Source organism: Centruroides sculpturatus, unplaced genomic scaffold (genome assembly GCF_000671375.1).
Source record: "Centruroides sculpturatus isolate CEXI.00-Female unplaced genomic scaffold, Cexi_2.0 scaffold466, whole genome shotgun sequence".
In the NCBI taxonomy this organism is placed as follows: domain Eukaryota; kingdom Metazoa; phylum Arthropoda; class Arachnida; order Scorpiones; family Buthidae; genus Centruroides; species Centruroides sculpturatus.
This window is the reverse complement of record NW_019384737.1, coordinates 357,384-369,221: the sequence shown is the minus strand read 5'-3', so window position 1 is coordinate 369,221 and position 11,838 is coordinate 357,384. Positions and strand designations below refer to the sequence as shown.

The window sequence follows — 11,838 nt, the reverse complement described above, 5'->3', positions numbered from 1 at the left end:
GATAACCGCGTAAGTCGAATTCGCGTAAGTCGGGGTATAATTTCGCAATTTGTGTAAAATCCAAATCGGATGTATGTAACTAATAAATGTTCTCGTTAATCTTATCTCATCTTTTGATTCATTCACGGTTACAAGAAATCACCACATAGAGTTTCTCGAGTCTCCGTAGATATAACAAACACAGAAATAAATAACACAAAATAAATTGTAGCTATGTGTCGATTCCGCACGACACATCTGAACATGTAAGCTGAAAAATAGTGTGGGGGGGGAGTGAGTAATCGAGAGTTGCGTGGCGCTCAAACAAAAGACGAATCGACGAGATTTGAAAATCGCGTAACTCCGGGTTTGCGTAAGTCGGGGTAGCATAAGTCGAGGTATTACTGTATAAAAGTTTTTAAAATAATATATGTCATAACAGATGACACTAAACAGAAGTTTAATTTTGTTCCAATATATCTTAGTGTTTCTTAAACATAAATATTTTTTCACTGGGAAAAGTATGCACATCATTGCTGGACTTTTTTATGTATAGTTTAATTTTACCCTCAGAAACTGTGCAAACTTTTTATTTCCTTATATATCAATAATTGTAAACTTAAGGACTGTTGCAAAGAGGGTCTAAGTAACTCAACCAAAAGTTGTAGTTGACTTCCTCCTGAAAGAGAGGACGGTTGCCGACTACTAATTAATACTAGTCTACTATTAATATTTGAAAAGTGATCAGTGTTGGATAGGTTGTGATTGCCCCACATGTGAGCGAAGTTGCTAATCTTAACATTTGAAAGGCTTCATATGATATGTTTAAATAAAAAAATCTTATAAAAATGCCAGAATAATTGCTTTTGTATGATAATAAATGTTTATATTTTTGCAAGACATTGTACAAACTATGTGGGAAATATGTTCTTGTCAATATCACATTTATAGAAAAATTATTAGAATTAGCTTGATATATTTGGTTATGGCAACATGACATATGCGATCTGTCAAGGGAGATTCATCCTGGGGCAATTTTTTTTTATTTTTTATTTTTTTTGTGAAGCTGGTTTCTAGGTATTACTAATGTGAAGGGTACCCGGAAAACTTTTGTTGGCCATGACTGAACCCACGACTGACTACCAGTGTTCGGCGGTTTTGTCCACTCACCTACTGGAAGAACACTTATTAGAACTAAAAAGTATCATTTAGAAATGAAAAATCCTGAGTTGTTAAATGTGGAAAATTAAATACTTATAGACTTTTCATGGGTTAACACTTTCCATTTTTCATAAGCAAGTGCTATGTGTTATCTGTTGCAGTAACAATATAGCAGGTCTAATTTGCACTGTCATTGTCGCAGTAATTAAATGAATATAATATATATTTTAAAAAATTATATCCTTTTTGTAAGAATTATATTTAGTTTATTATTTTCTTAAATTTTTGTCAGTAGATGGTGCTATGTGTAAACTCAGCAAATTGAATGTAGACAAAAATTAATTGATATATAGAAATCCAATCAATATTTTGGGGTGAGATTTCATAAATCTCACCCCAAAATATTGTTAGAATATTGTTGAAATCTAAGTTAGAAGTATGTCTATGTAAATGCTGAGTTTCGTAGCAATTGGTCAAATGGCCTAGGTGTGCATAACAAACAAACAAACATTTTCATTTATATATATACATAGCTAAAGTAATTTGTGTTTTATTTTACCAGGTAGTCAAGCAGGTGATGATGTTCAGCTTTCGCAACTTAGACTTAAGTCTAGAACTAAAATCATGATGGTCGGAAACTTAGAAGAAGTTATAGCCGACGCTACTGCCACTCCTGATGATCTTCCAGTTGTCGTAAATGACTTTGATATCGAAGAGGATGACGTTGCTGTCGAAAACAAAGATATATTTCTTGCCAAAGTTGAAAAGAGAATAAGGGAATATGATATAAAAATATTAAATCAGCCCCGTGACGGAAAGAAGCTACTCGTATTGGATATTGATTATACTCTTTTTGGTAATTATGTATTAGTTAATTACATTTTTAAGTTCTGTTAGAATAGACTCTGTTATGATTCATTAAACTTCTGTTGTGGTAAGCAATAAATTTATAAACAGTTAAGATTTATAGCAATTTTTAAGAATTGTGACTTCTAATGTTCTTTTGCACAAATGATGGATAAAAATCTATAATTTAGTCATAAATTTTTAATTTTACACAATTTTATGTTTGCTTATTTAGCCTATAATAGATTCTTTTACAGATATAATAGAATCTGATAAAAAGTAATAATAGGAAGTAGTTAAACACAGGATGTGTGAAAAAGAATGCTACCATTTTAAATTATTGTGATTACATTAATTATTATCCAAAATGTTAATTTGGATAATAATTTACATTAAGATATTCAAAAACTTTTCAAGTTTCAAATTTTTCCATTACAATTTCTCAAACTGTGCACCTTGTGTTACATGGCACATATTCACTGATTCTCAAATTTTTTCCTACACTCGCTATGACATAGCCGTTGTTATAATGGATGTCATAGTGAGCAGCAATAATACTACAGCTACTGCAGATTATTCATGCTGCATGATGATGTGTCATTCTGACTTTGCAAACTGCAGAATACAAAACTCCTTTGTTGCAAATTGTCACTTTTATTCATAACACTTCCTAGAGGGTGTAGATAATAAGACATTCGAATGCAGACGTGAGACAAAACTCAGATAGTATATGTGGTCCTGATCAAACCCGTAATGAGCTCACTAAAGAAAAAAGGCCTTCTTAGTGTTCACAGAGTGGAGAGAGTTAAACAAGAACAAAAAGAATACAAGACTTCAAATTGCTATTGCATTTAAATACAAATAACTTACACAGTTATCATCTTGTGAAAATCATTGCTATTAATCTGTCAAATTTTCTTAAATATAAATTTTCACTTTTTTACTATACTTTCTTAATTAGTAACATGCAAAAAAAGTTTCTTTATAAAATTTTATTTTATTTAAAAAATGAAAAAAACTATTTTAGTTTTATTTTTAAAAAATTATATTATTTTCTTATTTACTCGACAGATGGCTGTATTCTGGGTAAATTTTCCCGAATTTTTAGGAGCCATTCGACTTTCAAATATATTTAATTATTATTATATTTGGTAAGCTTTTTGTTAATATTTTAATGTTTTGTTAAAAATTAATTCAAAATTTCTTTTCGTTTCATTTGGTCTTTTGATAATGCCGTGATTCTGTTTCGTCATTAAATATTGTGACAGTTACAGAAATTTCATTATGAACTGTCTTTTTGTTTTATTTTCATACAAACAATTACTCAACTCTGCTAGACAATGTCAGTGAAATTATTCTGTTAATATTGTACAATATAACTCACTTTCCAGGTGTTAAATTAAAAAAGAAAAAGAATCAACTTTAAATTTGAGTACTTTTGTTGATTTTAATATTAATTTCTTCCAGAATATGGCTGTTAAAGACAATTTAAAATTAAATTATAGGAAGTTCTTTAATCCAGCACCTGGCCAAATGTCTGTTAAATTTAATCTGACACTCTTAGTGCTTCTAGTGGGTTTGGGGTTGTTTGACTATGTGAATTCTTTTATTGGGAGAATAATATTAGTGTGGGTCATTCTCTTGATAAAGAACTTGTGTTTGGTACAAAATATTAAATCATGATATACACAGTGTGCATCAGAAGTAGTAGTATAGTAATAGGACAATATATTAGGGCAGTTTAATAGGGTGAATCTGTTTGACAAGTTAGAGTTATGCTTGAAGTGCTCTCTTGAGCACTTCAAGCATAACTCTAACTTGTCAAACAGATTCACCCTATTAAACTGCCCTAATATATTGTCCTATTACTATACTACTACTTCTGATGCACACTGTGTATATCATGATTTAATATTTTGTACCAAACACAAGTTCTTTATCAAGAGAATGACCCACACTAATATTATTCTCCCAATAAAAGAATTCACATAGTCAAACAACCCCAAACCCACTAGAAGCACTAAGAGTGTCAGATTAAATTTAACAGACATTTGGCCAGGTGCTGGATTAAAGAACTTCCTATAATTTAATTTTAAATTGTCTTTAACAGCCATATTCTGGAAGAAATTAATATTAAAATCAACAAAAGTACTCAAATTTAAAGTTGATTCTTTTTCTTTTTTAATTTAACACCTGGAAAGTGAGTTATATTGTACAATATTAACAGAATAATTTCACTGACATTGTCTAGCAGAGTTGAGTAATTGTTTGTATGAAAATAAAACAAAAAGACAGTTCATAATGAAATTTCTGTAACTGTCACAATATTTAATGACGAAACAGAATCACGGCATTATCAAAAGACCAAATGAAACGAAAAGAAATTTTGAATTAATTTTTAACAAAACATTAAAATATTAACAAAAAGCTTACCAAATATAATAATAATTAAATATATTTGAAAGTCGAATGGCTCCTAAAAATTCGGGAAAATTTACCCAGAATACAGCCATCTGTCGAGTAAATAAGAAAATAATATAATTTTTTAAAAATAAAACTAAAATAGTTTTTTTCATTTTTTAAATAAAATAAAATTTTATAAAGAAACTTTTTTTGCATGTTACTAATTAAGAAAGTATAGTAAAAAAGTGAAAATTTATATTTAAGAAAATTTGACAGATTAATAGCAATGATTTTCACAAGATGATAACTGTGTAAGTTATTTGTATTTAAATGCAATAGCAATTTGAAGTCTTGTATTCTTTTTGTTCTTGTTTAACTCTCTCCACTCTGTGAACACTAAGAAGGCCTTTTTTCTTTAGTGAGCTCATTACGGGTTTGATCAGGACCACATATACTATCTGAGTTTTGTCTCACGTCTGCATTCGAATGTCTTATTATCTACACCCTCTAGGAAGTGTTATGAATAAAAGTGACAATTTGCAACAAAGGAGTTTTGTATTCTGCAGTTTGCAAAGTCAGAATGACACATCATCATGCAGCATGAATAATCTGCAGTAGCTGTAGTATTATTGCTGCTCACTATGACATCCATTATAACAACGGCTATGTCATAGCGAGTGTAGGAAAAAATTTGAGAATCAGTGAATATGTGCCATGTAACACAAGGTGCACAGTTTGAGAAATTGTAATGGAAAAATTTGAAACTTGAAAAGTTTTTGAATATCTTAATGTAAATTATTATCCAAATTAACATTTTGGATAATAATTAATGTAATCACAATAATTTAAAATGGTAGCATTCTTTTTCACACATCCTGTGTTTAACTACTTCCTATTATTACTTTTTATCAGATTCTATTATATCTGTAAAAGAATCTATTATAGGCTAAATAAGCAAACATAAAATTGTGTAAAATTAAAAATTTATGACTAAATTATAGATTTTTATCCATCATTTGTGCAAAAGAACATTAGAAGTCACAATTCTTAAAAATTGCTATAAATCTTAACTGTTTATAAATTTATTGCTTACCACAACAGAAGTTTAATGAATCATAACAGAGTCTATTCTAACAGAACTTAAAAATGTAATTAACTAATACATAATTACCAAAAAGAGTATAATCAATATCCAATACGAGTAGCTTCTTTCCGTCACGGGGCTGATTTAATATTTTTATATCATATTCCCTTATTCTCTTTTCAACTTTGGCAAGAAATATATCTTTGTTTTCGACAGCAACGTCATCCTCTTCGATATCAAAGTCATTTACGACAACTGGAAGATCATCAGGAGTGGCAGTAGCGTCGGCTATAACTTCTTCTAAGTTTCCGACCATCATGATTTTAGTTCTAGACTTAAGTCTAAGTTGCGAAAGCTGAACATCATCACCTGCTTGACTACCTGGTAAAATAAAACACAAATTACTTTAGCTATGTATATATATAAATGAAAATGTTTGTTTGTTTGTTATGCACACCTAGGCCATTTGACCAATTGCTACGAAACTCAGCATTTACATAGACATACTTCTAACTTAGATTTCAACAATATTCTAACAATATTTTGGGGTGAGATTTATGAAATCTCACCCCAAAATATTGATTGGATTTCTATATATCAATTAATTTTTGTCTACATTCAATTTGCTGAGTTTACACATAGCACCATCTACTGCTGACAAAAATTTAAGAAAATAATAAACTAAATATAATTCTTACAAAAAGGATATAATTTTTTAAAATATATATTATATTCATTTAATTACTGCGACAATGACAGTGCAAATTAGACCTGCTATATTGTTACTGCAACAGATAACACATAGCACTTGCTTATGAAAAATGGAAAGTGTTAACCCATGAAAAGTCTATAAGTATTTAATTTTCCACATTTAACAACTCAGGATTTTTCATTTCTAAATGATACTTTTTAGTTCTAATAAGTGTTCTTCCAGTAGGTGAGTGGACAAAACCGCCGAACACTGGTAGTCAGTCGTGGNATACACGTTAATAATTATAAAATATCTTCGTAAAATAATAATGTAAGGCGATTTAATACTTAAAATCTTATAAATTAAATAGAAATTATTAGCGAAACGCTGGTTGAAATCTTAACAATCTCGACTTCCTACAGCGGATTTAACCCTTGACGGCCATTAAAATGATAAAGATAAGTTAATATTAGTAACAAGTTAGTAGAAAATTTATTATATAAGAAGAAAAAAATAATAAATAGCTTACGAGTTTCCGTATATCTGATTCGGCATCTTTCTTCATCTGACCCAATTCTGCCACGTGTTCTTCGTGAATTTTCCTCAACTCGTTTGCTTTTCTTTTATCCGATTCTAAAGCATCATTCAATGCTTCTTCTAACCTTCTTTTTGCCGCTTTTAATTCCACTACTTCAATTGCCAATTTCCTGTTAAACCCTTCATTAGCAACCGGTGATATCTGTAAAGCTCTCCTTTCCGCATCCCTGACTTGAAGAGTTAAATGTTCTTTGATTTTTTTCGTTTCCGCTCGTGATTTTTTAATTTCTTCTTCTTTCTGGTGAAGGATTCTTTGTAATTCTGCTTCGAAATTCTTTAATAATATCTCTTTTTGCCTTTCTAATTCCGATAACTTTTCTTGTTGCAGGCGGTTCCTCATTTCCTCTAACAGTTCCAAAGTTTTCTTTCTTTCCGATTCTTTTATTTGTTTTAATTTGTGTTCGTCGATTGAAAAACTGTCGAAACGTTCGGTAGACATTGCCGATTTTCTTTATTTCAAGCCTAAGAAATAATTACATATTCTCAAATTTAAAATAATTTCTCTATTAATTAACCTATCTTTACACGAATTCATTAATTTATAATAAATTTAAACTCTTTTAAAATAAAATAAAAATAATAATTTTATTTTAATTAAAACTTTTTGAAAAAAACAGCGAATAAATAAAATAAAATTTTTAAAAACTTCTAGAGTTTCTAAAATCTGCCGCTAGAGGACACTACTTATATTCTGTCGGCAGCCATATTTAGTCCAGTTATTTATTTTCGTATTTATTTTAATAAAAATCTGCTTATTTTCTGATAAAATATGTAAATAAATTTCAATTTGACGCTATAAACTGCAATTTTTATATAGTAAAAGCAGTAAAAAAAATGGTGATATTTATCTTTCACTGGTATTTTTTTATGTCTAGTTAATATGAAGTATAAATTGCTTTCCTACAAAAAATATTGTTGTTTCTTTGCAAAAATTAAACTTAAAAAACCGTACGTTAAAATAACTTTTTAACAAAATAATTTCGTTTCTTTCATTAAAACATAAAAAAATAATGTAATAATTCTTTTACTCATCAAAAGATGGCGCTAATGTGAATATCTATACAATAATTAATCTATAAATCTTACTGCTATTGAGTTCAAATTTAATTATAACGGCTTTAAAATTCACTTTTGACGATGCACTTTCTTTACGAATTAATTAGAATTTTAAAAAATTAAATATTTAAGAAGCAGGGTTAAAGAAATCAGAAAAATAGAAAAATATATTTATAGAGGGCGATAGAAGCCACATCGTCGCCATCTGTCGACAAATTAATAAATCGACGACGTAAATATAATAGAACTAATAAATTTAAATATCAGCTTTTAAAAATATAAAAATATCCTATAATTCTTCGTTAAAATGATAATTATTTATANATATCATATGAAGCCTTTCAAATGTTAAGATTAGCAACTTCGCTCACATGTGGGGCAATCACAACCTATCCAACACTGATCACTTTTCAAATATTAATAGTAGACTAGTATTAATTAGTAGTCGGCAACCGTCCTCTCTTTCAGGAGGAAGTCAACTACAACTTTTGGTTGAGTTACTTAGACCCTCTTTGCAACAGTCCTTAAGTTTACAATTATTGATATATAAGGAAATAAAAAGTTTGCACAGTTTCTGAGGGTAAAATTAAACTATACATAAAAAAGTCCAGCAATGATGTGCATACTTTTCCCAGTGAAAAAATATTTATGTTTAAGAAACACTAAGATATATTGGAACAAAATTAAACTTCTGTTTAGTGTCATCTGTTATGACATATATTATTTTAAAAACTTTTATACAGTAATACCTCGACTTATGCTACCCCGACTTACGCAAACCCGGAGTTACGCGATTTTCAAATCTCGTCGATTCGTCTTTTGTTTGAGCGCCACGCAACTCTCGATTACTCACCCCCCCACACTATTTTTCAGCTTACATGTTCAGATGTGTCGTGCGGAATCGACACATAGCTACAATTTATTTTGTGTTATTTATTTCTGTGTTTGTTATATCTACGGAGACTCGAGAAACTCTATGTGGTGATTTCTTGTAACCGTGAATGAATCAAAAGATGAGATAAGATTAACGAGAACATTTATTAGTTACATACATCCGATTTGGATTTTACACAAATTGCGAAATTATACCCCGACTTACGCGAATTCGACTTACGCGGTTATCGCTTGGTCCCACCTATCGCATAAGTTCAAGGTATTACTGTATTCTTAATGATTAAAAAACACACAAACTTAATTTTGAGAGTCAAGACAAGTTTATAAAAAATTGTAAATGGCAATAATGAGTAATATTTTCAATAAGTCTTGACTTATTGAAAATATTACTCATTATTGCCATTTACAATTTTTTATAAACTTGTTCTGTCAATAAGTCTGGTCCCCACTCGAGATACAACACGTCAGTGGCGTCCCATGACATTTGATAGTAGGGAAGCTGTGTGTTTCTGTAAGAAGCCGACTTCCAGGGGCAATCAGTTAATTGAGTGTCAGTGATGGTCAAGGGTCCATTCGTATCATTTGTTTGATAAGCCAGTAAAAGCCGTAGACTTCTCTAAATGTATTTTTAATATCACAATTACGTTCCAAATCGCTAGCCACAATATAAGGGCTACAATTATAAATAAAATAATAAAAACTTACTTGGTGAAATAAAATGTGTGGTGGATGTACANACCAGATATGGGAAAAACAGCGGATGTTCTCCTCGATGAAAGGAAATAACATTTGTCATCTAGTTTTTCCCACGTCTAAAACAATATTTTTCTCACCAAAACGAAGTATTATTTGGTGACATTATTTAAGCATATTTAATAAAAATTATTAAATGAGGCCTAGGGCCTTCCGGATCTCACACAAACAGCATATTTGGTTTATCAAATAATTTGAATTTGTCACGTTCAAACTAACTGGATTTGACTGTATGTTAAACTTCAACATAACTATACAAAATGCACTTTAAAAAATTTGTTTAAATATTTTATATTAAGGGCAGTCATAAATTACGTAATGCAAATATGGTGAGTGGGTACGAAGGTAATCATTACAAAGTATTATGAGAAGTTGGAAGTGTTTACAAAATGTTAAGTGACACTAAAGTCTTTAAATTCAAAGGTGTTTTTTGTTAAATATAAGGATTAAATTATGGTAACAACTTCTCTGATTCAGCTATAACACTTATTGTGTTAATACGCAAACAAAGAAAGTGTTGTATAGCAAAACATACTGTATATGTCATTGCTTTGAGTGCTATACACATAATTCATAAAATAATGTAATGTTCAGTACCATATTCCTTAGTATAATAAAGGGGAGTCAGTAGAACATATGCTTACATAATTTTGTGGGTGAATACATGTGACGGCATTATGGAATGTTGCAGGGGATGAGGATGATAGTTGAAAAGTATAAAAATAGTGTCAGACAATTTATGGACCATCCCTCATACATTATATAATTACAAGAAAATTATGCCTTATTGGAACGAATTCTTCAAATAATTAAAAGCTGTAAGCATTTTTGAACTTTGCCAATTAATCTTTGCTCAACAAGGCTCAAAAATCTAAAATTAAAACACAAAAAAAAAAACATTAAAAACATAATTTATTATGTTTAATTAAACAGAAACAATGATTTCTACTTTTGGTCAATTACAGAATATAAAAAAATTTGTCTTACAAGACTCATAAAACAAATTTTAGAATACTTTTTGAAATACTTTATTCTCTTTGAAAATAAGCCACCGAAGCTCAAGAACACTTAAACTTAAAATATTAAAAGAATTTGTTCCAATAAAGCATAATTTATGTTTTATTATTGCTATCGTAATTACAATCTCTGTTTGTTTTGTCTACTAAAGTGCATTTTGCTACTGGATTTTTAATGTTGGTGTATTTATTTGAACTTCATCCAGTCATACAAACCGTTTACATATATAAAGCTTAACCAGTAAACCAGACATGTGGAGTGATTGTAAATTTTTCCCGTAATTACAACAAGACTATGCTGGGCGGAAGCATGCAATCTGCGGCAAAATTTAGGTTGCTTCCTATGATGTTATGCTTACTGTAATCAGTCCAGATGAAATTGCAATTGAAAGAGAAAGTGTGGTGCAAAACAAAATCACCAATTACAATTTGACAAATTTGATTAATGTGTTTGCAACTGCTAGTTTTTGTATTCAACGACTACAAAATGCATTAAAATAAACTGAATTGTAATGTGTTAATGAATCTGTGCTAATAAACATTATTTTTATTGCTTCATTTTCTTTTGATATTACACTAGTTTTGTTTGTTTGGTATTGTAAATGTCTTTAAAGTAGCAATATTACTTTTAATATATACATTTCTTTGTACACAAGCTTAAGTACAAAACATTGTTTTTATAATATATAAAGTACAGTAGTTTCTTCTATAATTTAGTATAAAAATTCCTAAAAATCATTATGTTATGGAACTTTGCACAATACAAATATTTGGGTTTAATTTAATTAAGAGAAAAATAGGCAGAATGCTCAAAATGTGTAATCTTACAATTATTATTTCACGTTTCTGAATACTTAAAGCTCTCCTTTTTTTTTGTTTACTGTCAGGATTACCAGGTAACACCATGAAATCAGGAAACTTATTCATATTTGAGATATTGTATTAAATACTTTTATACATGGTATTCAATAGTGAATACGTTGTTTTAAATACAATAAACTTTGAAGAATGTAGCAATACACCCTTATATGGTAACGCATTGTGTAAACTGAATCATGAACAAATATAAATTAGGTATAAGTGTACGTATAGTTTGTGTGTGTTTTTTTGTGCAGTCTCCCATGGTTACAATGTTCAGCTAAATGGCATTTTTTGCATTCACCTGGTGTTACTTCATAATGCAAAGCATACTCAACTTGTAAACAATCAAATATGAGCTAACACAAATTTTTATTTTGGTAATTTTTACTTCCTTATTTATTTACCACATATGAACAAATTCAAGCATTAGAAACACATTATGATAGAAGAGATTACACAATGCATTCATAAACTCACTATTTTGATAAAATATTCTT

General features: G+C 29.5%; 2 protein-coding genes across 2 annotated transcripts in view; one reads left to right on the top strand and one right to left on the bottom strand.

Moving 5' to 3' along the window:
* The window catches only part of LOC111628293 (ubiquitin-like domain-containing CTD phosphatase 1), a 29,926-nt gene that overhangs the window by 6,633 nt on the left and 11,455 nt on the right, over nt 1–11,838 (bottom strand). Inside the window, exon 2 of the mRNA XM_023372056.1 lies at nt 5,561–5,854. Within this exon, the coding sequence (XP_023227824.1) occupies nt 5,561–5,854 (294 nt within the window). The remainder of the gene's footprint in view (nt 1–5,560; nt 5,855–11,838) is intronic.
* On the top strand, nt 1,676–3,730 carry LOC111628294 (ubiquitin-like domain-containing CTD phosphatase 1). The gene is made up of 2 exons (XM_023372057.1): nt 1,676–1,996; nt 3,058–3,730. The coding sequence occupies exons 1-2, from the start codon at nt 1,765–1,767 to the stop codon at nt 3,120–3,122; spliced, it is 297 nt and encodes a 98-aa protein (XP_023227825.1). The 5' UTR covers nt 1,676–1,764; the 3' UTR covers nt 3,123–3,730.